This window comes from Petromyzon marinus, unplaced genomic scaffold, assembly GCF_048934315.1.
Source record: "Petromyzon marinus isolate PM22_M1 ecotype Great Lakes invasive population unplaced genomic scaffold, UKy_Petmar_22M1.pri1.0 PM_G_Scaffold_14, whole genome shotgun sequence".
In the NCBI taxonomy this organism is placed as follows: Eukaryota; Metazoa; Chordata; class Hyperoartia; order Petromyzontiformes; family Petromyzontidae; genus Petromyzon; species Petromyzon marinus.
Genome location: NW_027422695.1, coordinates 4,345,719 through 4,362,356, shown reverse-complemented (window position 1 = coordinate 4,362,356; position 16,638 = coordinate 4,345,719). Strand labels below are relative to the sequence as shown.

General features: G+C 46.7%; 1 protein-coding gene across 2 annotated transcripts; it reads right to left on the bottom strand.

Moving 5' to 3' along the window:
* Positions 1 to 510: 510 nt before the first annotated feature.
* On the bottom strand, positions 511 to 15,974 carry LOC142910225 (baculoviral IAP repeat-containing protein 7-B-like). 2 transcript variants are annotated; one of them, XM_076059930.1, is made up of 7 exons: positions 15,660 to 15,974; positions 12,641 to 13,183; positions 10,968 to 11,121; positions 9,001 to 9,100; positions 6,993 to 7,053; positions 5,356 to 5,407; positions 511 to 4,765 (listed from the first exon to the last, which is right to left on the bottom strand). In XM_076059930.1, exons 2-7 carry the CDS (start codon positions 12,962 to 12,964, stop codon positions 4,569 to 4,571), a joined length of 888 nt encoding a protein of 295 aa, XP_075916045.1. In that variant the 5' UTR covers positions 12,965 to 13,183; positions 15,660 to 15,974; the 3' UTR covers positions 511 to 4,568. The 2 variants fall into 2 exon arrangements, with proteins under 2 accessions (XP_075916045.1, XP_075916046.1); XM_076059931.1 differs by having other exon boundaries at positions 511 to 4,762.
* Positions 15,975 to 16,638: the final 664 nt, after the last annotated feature.

Sequence of the window (16,638 nt, the reverse complement as noted above, 5' to 3'; positions counted from 1 at the left end):
CCCTTCTAAGGGCCGGGACCGAGCGGGCCAGTGGTGAGACCCTGGGAGCCCCCGGGTCCCGACGTCCTTGTAATGGCCGGGACCGAGCGGGACAGTGGTCGAGACCCGTACCTTGGCTGGGTCGGGTCAGGGTAGCCTCCCCTAGGTCACCGTTAGCCGGAGGCGAGAGAGCCCGTGGTCCCAGTGATAGGCCACGCTTGTCCGGGGGCCGTACCACCCCCAGGTAGCGGGTTAAGGGCCGTTACCCCTTTGTGTTAGGGACCGTTACTATTGCTGTTAACGTTGTCGTTAAATCAACGTGTTGCCTCTACACGCCGTCTCCAATCTCCCTGCACCCACTACACGCGCAGCGTTTGTTTCACGTCTCGTGCGGTTACTGTGGTAAGAAACTTGCTTGGCTTTGATTCCCAGACAATTCGTAATGGTGAAGAAAATGAAAAATAGAATACGACGTTTCGATTGCAACACAAGCGACCATCATCAGGTACAAATGAATGAGAACAAACATAGTAAACTTGGAAATATAATGCAATATAACACAGAGTCGGCAAACAAAACAATCAATGCCCCACCTGGTTGATTACGTTCTTCCAAAGATTGATAAATATGAGAGAGACAAAACATAGACACGGGGACACACAAGCAGAGAGAGAGAGACAACACAGAAACACACAGAGAGACACACAACATAGACACACAGAGAGAGACAACACAGAAACACACAGAGAGAGACACACAACATAGACACACGGACAGGCACACAAGCAGAGAGACAACACAGAGACACACAGATAGACACACAACATAGACACACAGAGAGAGACAATACAGAGACACACAGAGAGACACACAACATAGACACACGGACAGGCACACAAGCAGAGAGACTCACACAGAGACACACAGAGAGAGACACACAACATAGATACACAAGCAGAGAGAGAGAGAGACTTACACAGAGACACACAGAGAGAGACACACACAACATAGACACACAGACAGACACACAAGCAGAGAGAGACAACACAGAGACACGCAGAGAGAGACACACAACATAGACACACAGAGAGAGACAACACAGAGACACACAGAGAGAGACACACAACATAGACACACACACAGACACACAAGCAGAGAGAGACAACACAGACACACAAGCAGAGAGAGAGAGACTCACACAGAGACAAACAGAGAGACACACAACATAGACACACAGACATACACACAAGCAGAGAGAGACAACACAGAGACACACACAGAGTGACACACAACACAGACAGACACACAGAGAGAGAGACTCACACAGAGACAGAGAGAGACAACCAAGAGCTTTAATAGCTCTTAAAACCCCTCCCACCGCTCCCGCAGTCTAAACACAACAAGACTCCCAAGTCCTCTGGTGACATCAAAAATTATTTAATAACGAGACGATCAAACGAGCCACAGAGCGAAGCCTCGGCCCTACGCGTTGGGCCTTGCGTGGCCCATTAATGGGCACTCGACTCGAATGTGCGGACGTTTCACTGACTGAACGCAACATTGAAAGCAGCCTTGAGAATCTTCACTTGAAGCTTTCGTGAAAACTGCAGGGATCTACGCTCTCAAAGTCATCACGTGGTAGGTGTATAAAATACATCACCACGTTTCCATCGCGACACAAGCGCCCGTCATCAGGCGGAACAGGTACAGTTCAACTGATGGGGGGGTCGCTTGTGTTGCGACAGAAACGTCGTGATTTATTTTATTTTGTCCCCACGTCGCTCGACCGAAAGAACCTTGAAGAATGTTCTTGGTTCTTTCGGTAAAGTCACTACGTAGAAGGGAAACAATAAAATAATAAAAATATAAAACAATAAAAATTCTCACGACGTTTCGACTACGACACAAGAAGCAATCATCATCAGGTGTGAAAACCACAGCAAGAAAATTTTTAAAAAGTGGAGTTTTTTTTAACGTTAGCACCACGGAGAGCGATTTGGCAGTTGTTCAAATGGACGAGTCCATCTATGTTCGGAAAAGAGGAGGGGGGAGAGGAAGAGAATGGAATGCGGTCTGAACAACTGCCAAATCGCTTTCCGTGGTGCTATGTGGTTTTCACACCTGATGATGATTGCTCGTGTTGCAGTCGAAACGTTGTGAGAATTTTATTTTTTATATTTTATTTATTTTATTGTTTCCCTTCTACGTGGTGGTGACTTTACCGAAAGAACCAAGAATATGAATCCCTGCAGTCACGAAAGCTTTAAATCAAAACCTTGAAGGATGTTTTACAACGTCCGTGTTTTAAACGCGCAAAATAATCACGTTTCCCCAACTTAACACATTCTCAGGAAGCTGTGTGTATATATATTTAGTTTACACTACGCGCGACGATGTTCAACGCAGCAGCCGCTTAAAAACTCTGGGTTAAGAGCGGCAAAGCCGGAAACTCGGTGCAGGCGGACGCTGCTGCTGGAGCTGAATGAACGAGCGAGCGTCGCAGCCGAGGACGGATTCGACCTTTTCAACATTTCCGAGCAGCGATTCTAAATTTGCCCGCGACCAATCTCCCGCGGGGGGAACTGCTCCGGCGTTCTCTTCGCCAAGTGCCGAGTCCAACACAAACCCCCGCGGGACGAGGCGCGCCGAGGGGCCCTAATCCAGCAGCGGGTTAACGAGTCCCCGAAAATTATCTCTCACGCGACCGATGGAAAAATAACCTGGCACTTCTTAGAAACAAAAGCGGCGAGGAACACACAAAGCCGTCCACACACAGCCCCAAAGATCCCCCAGCCACCGCCGTGTAGCCTTAACAGACTGTTGGGGCAAGTGCTGTTAGCGAGTAGCAGCAGCTATGATGATCCCCCCCGTGTAGCCTTAACAGACTGTTGGGGCAAGTGCTGTTAGCAATTAGCAGCAGCTATGAAGATCCCTCCCCGTGTAGCCTTAACAGACTGTTGGGGCAAGTGCTGTTAGCGATTAGCAGCAGCTATGAAGGCTACCGGCACTGTGGCACACGAGGGTGGGGGGGGGGGTGGGGTGGTCAACACCACGCACAGCCGCCTTTGTCTCCCCAGTGGCGATGTCTTTACATATCGCAGCGGGCACTCATTCGAGGCCAAGTCGACCTAGGGGAGGCCCAGGACCGGTTGTTCAGATGATCGCAATCACTGTGGCGTTGGCCGTGAGCGGGAATGGAACTCGGCTGATTACCGGCGTTGGTAGCGCTGACCGCTCCACCAACCCTCCACCGCTCCCCACCACCGACAAAGAGCGGCCACCGTGGAACGCGACAATTAAATTTTTGATGACATCACCATTGCAATAAGTGCTCCATGGGGCTATTATTGCACACGCTGTGTATGAACTCACTCTGTCTGTTGTTGTTGTAGTATCATCAAATATAGTAACTCAATCTTAACCCACTTACCAATGTGGTATACTTATGTCATAATGATGACAACACTGTATTCTAGCGTAAAAAATATATTTTCCAACAATCTTTTTTTAACACGTTATGTTTCGTCTTGGGTGTAATTGTCCACGCTCAACTGACGTCGTTGGCTGTAAATCTCCACGTTCCCCTTACGTCGTGGCCAAGCCTCGGGGCCACTTCCTGGAGTCGTGGAGTTATTCCGTTACCAGTAGGGTACATTTCATTAAAGAGTGTTTTAAAAAAAAAAGTATTTTAAAATATTACTTATTAATGTAATAACTCACAAACGTAAAAATGTTTACGCACGTGAACTCTGCGTAACATTCCAGTTCCAGTAAAGATTTACAGAACGTAACTTCTTCACTTCAAGTCTAGCACCAAACGCCTTACAATCACCGCAACTCTTTAACCCTTCCGCCCATTGCAATAAGCGATCCACAGAGTTACACGTGTAACAGCTTTACATGTGTAACAGCTTACACATATACACGTGTAAGCTGTTACACGTGTAACAGCTTACACGTGTATATGTGCATGTACATTCACTTCGTCACTTCCCAAGTCTGACATTGAACACGTTAAAATCAACGCACTCTTATTAACGCTTTCCCATGCCACCCATTGCATTGTCCCACAGAGTTATAAATGTAATAACTCACACATGTAAGTACGCCTTAAAATCACCGCAATCTTTGACCCTTCCACCCGTTGCAATAAGCGCTCCACAGAGTTCTAAATGTAATAGCTCCCAAATGTAGAAACTGTTAACGTGTGTAACCTATGCGTACCATCCGGTTAAAGTAAAGATTACAGAACAGTCTTAAAACTTTACTTCCTTCACTTTCCAAGTCTGACATCGTACGCCTTCAAAACCACCACACTGATAATTATCAATGAACCCTTTTACATTCCGGAAACCCCCCAAAAAAAAGGCTGCTCTATGGGTGGAGGCCGGTGGCCAAGTGAAATTGCCCTCCTCGTGCCTCCCTGTGCGGAAAAAACGAACGCCGAACGCTCGCCAGCGACCGGCTTATGCCTCGGTACGGGAGAGGGGATGGGTGAATCAACGAACTCGCCCCAATGGTCGAAGCCACGGGCGGTCGGGATCCCCGGCGGTCGTTTCTCTCTCCTCCTCCTTCGCCCGGCCGTCTGCCTAAACCATGAAGGCCCGGAGCGACGTCTGCACGGCGACGCGGCACACGGGACACCGGCTCAGGGAGAGGGCGCAGTGGCCGCACGTGGCCACGTGTCCGCACGGCACGAACATCGTGGACACCTCGCGCTCCATGCACACCTTGCAGGACAGCCGCTCTTCCAGCTTGTCCAGAAGCTCCTCAGTCGATGGCGCTGCTGTGGACGAAGCGCGCGCAGACGCACGCGGAGACACACGCGGAGACACACAGAGACACACAGACACACAGAGACACACAGAGACACACAGAGACGCACAGAGACACACAGAGACGCACAGAGACACACAGAGACACACGCGCGCACGCACAGACGCAAGCGCACACACACACAGACGCACACACAGAGACACACCCGCACACACTTTCAGCGGTTTCAAAAAGTGATGGTCGATCATCACCAGACTGCTTACATATGGGGCGCAAAGTTGGCGAGATGTTGACCACCTCGTCTGGTATACATGAGGTCGTGACTCTCACCTGTATCAGACTCTCACCTGGCTCAGACTTTCACCTGTATCAGACTCTCACCTGTATCAGACTCTCACCTGTATCAGACCCTCACCTGTATCAGACCCTCACCTGTATCAGACTCTCACCTGTATCAGTCTCTCACCTGTATCAGACCCTCACCTGTATCAGACCCTCACCTGTATCAGACTCTCACCTGTATCAGACCCTCACCTGTATCAGACCCTCACCTGTATCAGGTGAGGGTCTGATACAGTGCGCAGGGATCCGCCGTCTTACCGTGCTCAATCTCCGCGGTTGTACTCTGCGGCGTCTGTCCCGGTAGCGGAGCCTTTAAACCGACAAATAAAGATGAACATCGTCGCGTGTAAGAATGATCGCCGGTGTCACGCAGAAGAACCGACAAAAATGGATAAGTTACGCAAGCGACGACCGCTCGCGTTAAAAACGATCGCGACTTTTTGCACCGTTACTCTGCGCTCGATTTGCAATCGGCGTGTCGGCAAACCAAACGGAACGACAAGAGCCGGCTCTCGATTGTCGCCGCTAACGACGGGGGGCAGGGCAGCTGCAGACGGCTCAAAATCGCGCAGCATCCAAAAAGATAAAATAAAAAAAATTCCGTGGATCTCTATGCCAAAAACACCGATTATCCCCATAGTTATATATAGTTATAGAGTACATTTAATCTGGCCGTCGCCTGATGAAGCTCGTTGTTGTTGTAATTACTGGTGAAACGTCATACTCAGATTCTAAATGTTGTGGCTTGGCTCTCCAACACACCGGTGTGAGCTGTACTAGTATTATACACTATACACTACTATACACTATTATACACTATACACTACTACACTACTATACACTACTACACTACTATACACTATTATACACTACTATACACTATTATACACTACTATACACTACTACACTATACACTACTATACACTACTATACACTATTATACACTACTATACACTACTATACTATACACTACTATACACTACTATACACTACTACACTATACACTACTATACAATACTATACTATACACTACTATACTATACACTACACTACTATACACTACTACACTACTATACACTACTATACATACACTACTATACACTACACTACTATACACTACACTATACACTACTATACTATACACTACTACACTATACACTACACTACTATACACTACACTATACACTACTAAATTATACACTATACTATACACTACTATACTATACTACTATACTATACACTACACTACTATACTATACACTACACTACTATACACTACTACACTATACACTACTACACTATACACTACTATACTATACACTACTATACTATACACTACTATACACTACACTACTATACACTACTACACTATACATTACTATACTATACACTACACTACTATACACTACACTATACACTACTATACACTACACTATACACTACTATACACTACACTATACACTACACTATACACTACACTACTATACACTACACTACTATACACTACACTATACACTACACTATACACTACACTACTATACACTACACTATACACTACACTATACACTACACTATACACTACTATACTATACACACTACTATATTTACAATGAGCATATTGGTAATGAAACCACATTATTTTTGTATTTTTACCCCTGAATGATGAACAACATTTCAAGCTGCCTGCGAAGTTTAAGTTTGAGTCTATTTGTGTTCAAGACCCCTGATAAACTCCATCAAGAGACGAGGATAGTCTCGTCTGTTCAACGACCGGAGTTGACCAAGGTCAACGTTAAAAAACGAAACAAAAAATCGTACGTGCGGCGTGTTCGCACGCCGGCGTTAAACTCGATTTTCCTGCGAAACCAAAAGTTGGCGAGAAAATGTTTTGTTACCGGCGGCCGCATCGACCCGCGGACGAAAGCTTCCCCCTTCTGTCGTCCAACAAACGCGCAGCTGTTCAGCAAACGACGCGGGAAGAGGGGGGGGGTCATTACGTTATGCCGGCTGGGTATAATGTGATGGATGTATTGGGGAGCACATCACCATCATTATTATTATTATTTATATTATGATCTTATAGTGAGATGGTTGTATTGGGGAACACATTATATTTATTATTTTATCGCGTTTATTATGATTTTGTTATTATCTTATAATGCGTTGGATGTATCGGGGAACACATCATTATTATATAATGCGATGGATGTGTTGGGGAACACATAATTAGTGAATATTTACAGTGAGGGAAAAAAGTATTTGATCCCCTGCTGATTTTGTACGTTTGCCCACTGACAAAGAAATGATCAGTCTATAATTTTAATGGTAGGTTTATTTGAACAGTGAGAGACAGAATAACAACAAAAAATCCAGAAAAACGTATGTCAAAAATGTTATAAATTGATTTGCATTTTAATGAGGGAAATAAGTATTTGACCCCTCTGCAAAACATGACTTAGTACTTGGTGGCAAAAACCCTTGTTGGCAATCACAGAGGTCAGACGTTTCTTGTAGTTGGCCACCAGGTTTGCACACATCTCAGGAGGGATTTTGTCCCACTCCTCTTTGCAGATCTTCTCCAAGTCATTAAGGTTTCGAGGCTGACGTTTGGCAACTCGAACCTTCAGCTCCCTCCACAGATTTTCTATGGGATTAAGGTCTGGAGACTGGCTAGGCCACTCCAGGTCCTTAATGTGCTTCTTCTTGAGCCACTCCTTTGTTGCCTTGGCCGTGTGTTTTGGGTCATTGTCATGCTGGAATACCCATCCACAACCCATTTTCAATGCCCTGGCTGAGGGAAGGAGGTTCTCACCCAAGATTTGATGGTACATGGCCCCGTCCATCGTCCCTTTGATGCGGTGAAGTTGTCCTGTCCCCTTAGCAGAAAAACACCCCCAAAGCATAATGTTTCCACCTCCATGTTTAACGGTGGGGATGGTGTTCTTGGGGTCATAGGCAGCATTCCTCCTCCTCCAAACATGGCATGTTGAGTTGATGCCAAAGAGCTCCATTTTGGTCTCATCTGACCACAACACTTTCACCCAGTTGTCCTCTGAATCATTCAGATGTTCATTGGCAAACTTCAGACGGGCATGTATATGTGCTTTCTTGAGCAGGGGGACCTTGCGGGCACTGCAGGATTTCAGTCCTTCACGAGGTAGTGTGTTACCAATTGTTTTCTTGGTGACTATGGTCCCTCTGCCTTGAGATCATTGACAAGATCCTCCCGTGTAGTTCTGGGCTGATTCCTCACCGTTCTCATGATCATTGCAACTCCACGAGGTGAGATCTTGCATGGAGCCCCATGCCGAGGGAGATTGACAGTTCTTTTGTGTTTTTTCCATTTGCGAATAATCGCACAAACTGTTGTCACCTTCTGACCAAGCTGCTTGGCAATGGTCTTGTAGCCCATTCCAGCCTTGTGTAGGTCTACAATCTTGTCCCTGACATCCTTGGAGAGCTCTTTGGTCTTGGCCATGGTGGAGAGTTTGGAATTTGATTGATTGATTGCTTCTGTGGACAGGTGTCTTTTATACAGGTAACGAGCTGAGATTAGGAGCACACTCTTAAAGAGTGTACTCCTAATCTCAGCTCCTAATCTCAGCTTGTTACCTGCATAAAAGAAACCTGGGAGCCAGAAATCTTTCTGATTGAGAGGGGGTCAAATACTTTTTTCCCTCATTAAAATGCAAATCAATTTATAACATTTTTGACATGCGTTTTTCTGGATTTTGTTGTTGTTATTCTGTCTCTCACTTTTCAAATAAACCTACCATTAAAATTATAGACTGATCATTTCTTTGTCAGTGGGCAAACGTACAAAATCAGCAGGGGATCAAATACTTTTTTCCCTCACTGTATATATATACATTTCACGGGAGCAGCAGGTGCCAAACGCCTCACCTGGGAAACCACTTTGCGTGCTCATGCCAAGCGCTGTCTCCCAGCGCCCACTCTTGTAGATGACCGTCGCAGCTGAAGCACCTCACAAGATCTCCGTGACCTACTCAAAATAGAAAACACGTTACAGGGACCTCTCCCCTACATATCGACACTGTCAACTTTTCAGAGATAAACAAACCCATCCAGTTGCCCGTTCGGACCGAGAGTCGTAAGTTCAACCGCCTCACAATAGATGGAGGTGGTGGCATCAACATCTGCAGAACGTGAAGAACCAGTGGCATTTACATCTACAGAACGTGAAGAACCAGTGGCATTTACATCTACAGAATGTGAAGAACCAGTGGCATCAACATCTGCAGAACGTGAAGAACCAGTGGCATTTACAGCTACAGAACGTGAAGAACCAGTGGCATTTACAGCTACAGAACATGAAGAACCAGTGGCATCAACATCTGCAGAACATGAAGAACCAGCGTCATCTACATCTACAGAACGTGAAGAACCAGCGTCATCTACATCTACAGAACGTGAAGAACCAGTTGCATCTACATCTACAGAATACGAAAATCCAGTGGCATCTACATCTACAGAACGTGAATAACCAGCGTCATCTACAGAACGTGAAGAACCAGTGGCATCTATATCTACAGAACGTGAAGAACCAGCGGCATCTACAGCTACAGAACGTGAAGAACCAGCGGCATCTACATCTACAGAACGTGAAGAACCAGTTGCATCTACATCTACAGAATACGAAAAACCAGTGGCATCTACATCTACAGAACGTGAAGAACCAGCGTCATCTACATCTACAGAACGTGAAGAACCAGTGGCATCTACATCTACAGAACGTGAAAAACCAGCGTCATCTACATCTACAGAACGTGAAGAACCAGTGGCATCTACATCTACAGAACGTGAAGAACCAGCGGCATCTACAGCTACAGAACGTGAAGAACCAACGGCATCTACATCTACAGAACGTGAAGAACCAGCGGCATCTACATCTACAGAACGTGAAGAACCAGTGGCATCTACATCTACAGAACGTGAAGAACCAGCGTCATCTACATCTACAGAACGTGAAGAACCAGCGGCATCTACATCTACATCTACAGAACGTGAAGAACCAGTGGCATCTACATCTACAGAACGTGACGAACCAGTGGCATCTACATCTACAGAACGTGAAGAACCAGCGGCATCTACATCTACAGAACGTGAAGAACCAGTGTCATCTACATCTACAGAACGTGAAGAACCAGCGTCATCTACATCTGCATGAGATTATACAACTTGTAAAGGCCTTCCCCGTGTTTCGTGTACGCACTCTACAACACGCTTGGAACCGACAGGACTTCGCACTCCTATCGTGTTTTTGTAAACTGTTCGTTGCCGTGACGTTCTTACCCCCCATGCCCCGACTGGACATCATGCAAAAAAGAGCTTCACAGCTCAATGGATTCCTCCAGTATAGATAAATATTCTGATTCTGACCTCCCTCAGGTGTTTGACCAAAACTATTAACCAACATTGAAACTATTTTATGATACTAGGTGTTAGGACCATTGAGTTGCTATTCAGCTCTTTTTCAGAGGCGACCACCTGGCTATCACAAACGATAGCTCAACGAAGTGGCTTATCGCATGATAATTTAAACGCAGCCAAATTCTCTAAACGCGTGTTTCTAAATGTGCGAGGAAAAAAACCGGAGGACCGGCAGAAAAAATCCACGCGACCACGGGGAGGCACGAAAATTCCAAATACGCATCAGGCGTCAGGATGGAACCCACCACCTCCTGCCTTCCAGGCGAGGTAGTCAACATCTCCGAGCCACCGTGGCGCTTGCCCCCCAAAGAGCCGCCCCTCCCCCCACAAAACGGGGACGACTACAGCACCGGGGAAGGCCTCCACCCACTTCTACGTAGCAGCAGCAGCAGCAGCGGCAGCAGCAGCACAAACCGTACCGGAATAGTAGAAGCCTGCGTAGGCCAGCTCATGCGGGGACACATTGGCGGTGTACGGCCAGCTCGCGAAAGATCTGATTCGCGCCCCGAACGAACGCATCTCTGGACACAGTGCGGAGTCGGGGCCATCCTGAGTGGCCTGCGGCAACAGGGCCTGCGGGGAAAAGGCACCACCCAGAAACAAACGCAACAACGACAATGGTGACGACGATGACGACTGTGACGACAGCGTCAATGGCGACGACGGTGATGCAGTGAGCTCATCGAATTGTCCCCGCCCTTTGGAACGGCTCCCCAGGAAGCAGTGAGGGCATTGGAATCGTTTTTTTTTAAACGACATCTTCGAAACAAAACCTTTTTAGACTGACCTAAAAAGGTTAAGTCATTTACATGACTTAATACGATTACATCTCCATAACTAGCATAACCTATGCGCATAATTACATCAATTAACATTATTTCGGATAATTACGCATTTTTCCAAATTTTATTTCATTTTTATCATTTTTATTAAAATTTTCAAGACCCGGCATATACAACAGGTGGGGGAATTTATAGAGAAGATAACATTACAGTAGAATCTTGATTTGAATTACAGTAGACTCTGGATGATCCGTGCGCGGTTTATTCGATTTGCAGATGAACCGCACACCTGCGATTTTGACAGAGATTAAGAACTCGTGGATATTCCCCTGAAGTCCAAATAATCTAAAAACAGTTTATACAACATTGGTTAATTCTTGGACGTTTTTATTACAAGTCACGCGGCGCTTAAACCGAACAAATACGTTGCCTCGGTTAATCCGAAATCCACGTGACCGCCTCTACGGCACGGCAGCTGCAACGTCTTTACAACGGTGGGCAGAGTTTAATTGATTTTGTTGCCGTGGCTCTGCTGTCAAATGAGCGAGCTGACTCTTCAGCGCGGGGAGCGGGAAAGTCTCATCACTGAACATGGTTACAGGCACAAAGCATTGAAGAACTGAGACTCATCTACAAGGGTGCAGCGGTAGCCAGGAGATGTCAACGACCTCGCCTGGTATGCAGGAGGTCATGGGCTCGAAACCCGACCCTGACACCTGCTTCTGCCTATTTGGAGTTTCCGTGTCTCTCTCTCTCTCTCTGTTCCCCCCGTGGTCACGTGGATTTTTACCCGGGACCTCTGGTTTTTCCCCTCCGCATTTAGAATACAGGCCACGTGCGAGGGTATTCGGCAAATATAAATGTCCACGCGACGATGCTGAGCCCGCTTCGCTGAGCAACGTCGCTGCTTTGCGTGACGGAGAGGGTCGGCATCTGAAACCAAATAGCTACGTCATCGCAGCGCTGAGTAGGGCCCTCGCCAGGTCAAGAATAACTGTGTTAGCACAGGGTGCTTACAAAGAAATGTTCACACTTATTTTTGGACTATCGTTTTTTAATATAACACGAATCTGACCGCGAATGCGCGTCAATGGATTCAACGAGCCAAAGGGTCTCCGCTCGTTCGCCATCGTCGTCTAAACACGCCTAGAATCATCTCCAATCGGTACCCAGAGCCCCGAGGCACATCTCTTCGTGCCAATCGTTGCAAATTCTCAGCGGCACCCCGCACTAGTTTTAGGAAAGACCCGGCCTCGCCCCCCGAAAACAAGCGTCAGGACGTCACCGGCGCCGTCGCTGGCGTCACCCACCGCGCGAGCGCAGGCGGGGAAGTGCCTGGCGTGCTCCCGAGCGGGGTCGTCCCCCTCCTCCCAGTGATGCATCGTCCCGCCGCAGCGGAAGCAGGCCACCAGGTCGCTGAAGCCCATGCGGTAGAGTCCGGCCCGCGCCAAGTCCGCGGGCCGCACGGGGGACGACCGGGGCCACCCCTTGGAGAACGACAGCAGCCTGGCCGATTCGCTCTGCATCTTCGAGGCCGACGGTCGCGGGATCCGGTCGAAGCGGGGCGTCGGGGGAGCGGAGCGTCTCGCCGCCGCCGCCCTGCGGGAGGCCCGAACGTCTACGACGTTCGGCATCGACCCGGCGGAAAAATACGGGGCGATTTGGGGTGAAAAGAATGCTTTTGCGAGGGACGAGTCCGCCCGGGGGTCTCTTGTTAAAGATCGCTCGAGAAACGTCGAGGCCTTCTCCTCCTTTCAAGGCGTCGAAGAGATCCCGGGGCTCGTAGCTCGACGGGTAGTTTAAAAACCGGCGATGGGAAATGGCACGACCCCTGTTGTCACCCTCGATGGCTCCTGAATGCGGGAACAAAAATGTTGGGGCGGCAAGCGTCATTAAAAACGGACATCTTTTAGTGATATTCTTAGCTCTTTCGGTAAAATCACGTTGAAGGCAAACAATAAAATAATAAAATACATATAAAACAATAAAAATTCTCACGACGTTTCGACCATAACACAAACGGTCGTTATGTTATGGTCGAAACGTCGTGAGAATTTTATTGTTTTGTATATATATTTTATTATTTTATTGTTTCCCTTCAACGTGACTTTGCTGAAAGAGCTAAGAATATGAATTACTGCAGTCACGAAAGCTTTAAATCAAAATAAAATATTTAAGTGACTTGAAATGTTTGGTTTAAACAATTCATCCATACACAAAGGCTTTTTGTGGGTTAGATCACTTAAATATATTAATGTTAAACCCGCCACCACCCGACACGGCCAACTGGTAAGGGTTGTCACGTAAACAGAACAACCTCTATTATGGATATTGGTCGCCAAAGCCTACGTGTTAAAAATTAAACAGTTCAGTCTGTCACTTCTGACAAACTCATGCACAGCAATAAAAGGGGGCACACAGTCTGGATGGTCCTGTACCAAACGGAGTTTCGAGGGTTATCTGGTGTGAGAAAAACCAACACTACCCATAGACTCAGCACTGCACCATAGACTCAGCACTACCCATAGACTCAACACTACCCATAGACTCAACACTGCACCATAGACTCTACACTGCACCATAGACTCTACACTGCACCATAGACTCTACACTGCACCATAGACTCAACACTGCACCATAGACTCAACACTGCACCATAGACTCAACACTACACCATAGACTCAACACTACACCATAGACTCAACACTGCACCATAGACTCAACACTGCACCATAGACTCTACACTGCACCATAGACTCTACACTGCACCATAGACTCTACACTGCACCATAGACTCAACACTGCCCATAGACTCAACACTGCACCATAGACTCAACACTGCACCATAGACTCAACACTGCACCATAGACTCAACACTACACCATAGACTTAACACTACACCATAGACTCAACACTGCACCATAGATTCTACACTGCACCATAGACTCAACACTACACCATAGACTCAACACTGCACCATAGACTCAACACTGCCCATAGACTCAACACTGCACCATAGACTCAACACTGCACAATAGACTCAACACTGCACCATAGACTCAACACTGCACCATAGACTCAACACTACCCATAGACTCAACACTGCACCATAGACTCAACACTGCACCATAGACTCAACACTGCACCATAGACTCAACACTGCACCATAGACTCAACACTGCACCATAGACTCAACACTACACCATAGACTCAACACTACACGATAGATTTCGATTTAAAGCTGTCGTGACTGCAGGGATTAATCTTCTTGGTTATTTCGGTAAAGTCATGTCGGTTCTTAACTAATTGTATTTTTACGGTGACCTCAGACCGCAGCTCTTTCGCTGGCACTGCCTCTTAACACCTCTCACAGCACGGTTAACGTTGTGGTTTGTAACGTGGAGTATAACAGCGCCTCGTGGCTGTTTCTCTCCCCCACTCCTCCGTCCCGAGGAGCGTGGATGGACTCGTCCCTGTGAATGGGGCCCGTCGCTGTCCGTGGTGCTGGAGGTGAGGGGAAGGATCCCACAAACTCTGTGGTTCTATTCGGTAAAGTCACCACGTAGGTTAATTAAAATATAAAATAACAAAAAATCACGACGTTTTGGCCACAGCACAGGCGGCCTTCATCAGGTGAAGGGACCGTGCCGTCATGATGAAGGCCGCTTGCGTTGTGGCCAAAACGTCGTGATTTTTGTTATTTTATTTTTGTTACCTACGTGACTTTACCGAATAGAACCAAAGAGTATGGATCCTTGCAGTCAGGAATAGAAGAATCCATCCATTGTTTTGCCATATGGCATTGTGATATATACCGACTTATTGTTGGTGGGTCAGCTGGTTGGAGAGTTTATTGATAACATTGAGGTATAGTAATAGATTTTACCCTTTTAACTGGCACAAAAACTGACACCTTTATTCAAGGCATCATGTTTGCAATAACCACAACACATGATGACTTGAATAAAGGTGTCAGTTTTTGTGCCAGTTAAAAGAGTAAAACCTATTACTATATCTTGTTACTGGCAAAGGAGGTGTCATAAAACACTGAGGTAGTTTATATTTTAGTTTTTTATTGGTTTACTATATGGCATTCATTATATAGCGTAGTGTATACCCAGTTGCTCTGTGTTAATAGCTCAGCTTATTGAAGAATATACTGAGTACATTAATTATATTGATGTAATTTATACTTTGTGTTTTTTCACATCAATTTACTGCACGATAGTTGGGTTAGTTGCAGCCCCTTTTAGCGTCCACAAACTCAACACTGCTGCATCTGCAAATCGTCTGCAAATCACGGAGTGGACGGTAGAGGGCATTCTTTACCTCACGCTTTCTCTCAAAAGTGGTGACCTCACGCTCCTAGCGGGTCGTCCTCGTCGTCCTCCTCGTCCTCGTCGTTAATTGAGCAACAAAAATAAATTTTCCGGCGTCTGCACCCCCCTCACGGATTAAAAAAAATGGCGGTGGGTGAGGGGGAGGAGCCAAAACAAATTGGCGGGAAAACAAAAAAAACTTCGCGTCACGTGGGAAGGGAGACGCCAAATCCGATTGGCTCCGAGGCGGGAGCGACTTTGAGGAAAACTTTTTTTACAGTACGAAATTACAAAACTCAACATCGACAATAAAACTCGCGTTGGCATTCGCGCGGTGTAAATAAATGTAAAAAAAATAAAAGGTGTATTGTTGACGTACCATATTTAAATCAAATGTTTTTACTCGAACGCGATTCCGTTGTTTCGATTCCTTCTCGTCCTGAATCGTGTCGAGCTATGATTACGATACGCGAATCGTGGTCCGAGTGGCTGAGCCAATGGGAGCGCAACGCTGCTGACGACAGCGTCCAATAGGAGAAGGCGATGGTGGGAGGTGGCCGGGTGCCGCTTGGACCAATCAGTGAGCAGGGTGTTCAATGTTTCCCGCTCTTTCGGGGTTTTTTTTAATCACAAAACAATATTTAAACCCCGGGGTAAAAGTTATGGAGAGCATTGTTTCGATAAGTGTGTAGTCGGAAAAGTTTGCACGTAAATTATATTTAAACAGAGGAGCAGTAACAATAATATAACTCCACCAATATTATCCCAATGGTAATCGATTCCATCAGCTATAATCACTACCACCATCTCGATTCCCGATTGGTTCGACCTGGCCACGAAGGGGTATAAGACGGGTGACCCAACGGACCTCGGGGAGTTCTCTCCCTGCACGAAGATAGAAGACTGGGCTGAAGCCTAGCTAGGACCCTGGACCAGCCTTTCAGCCCTTCTAAGGGCTAAGGCTCGGAATACCCAGTGGTCAGGACCCA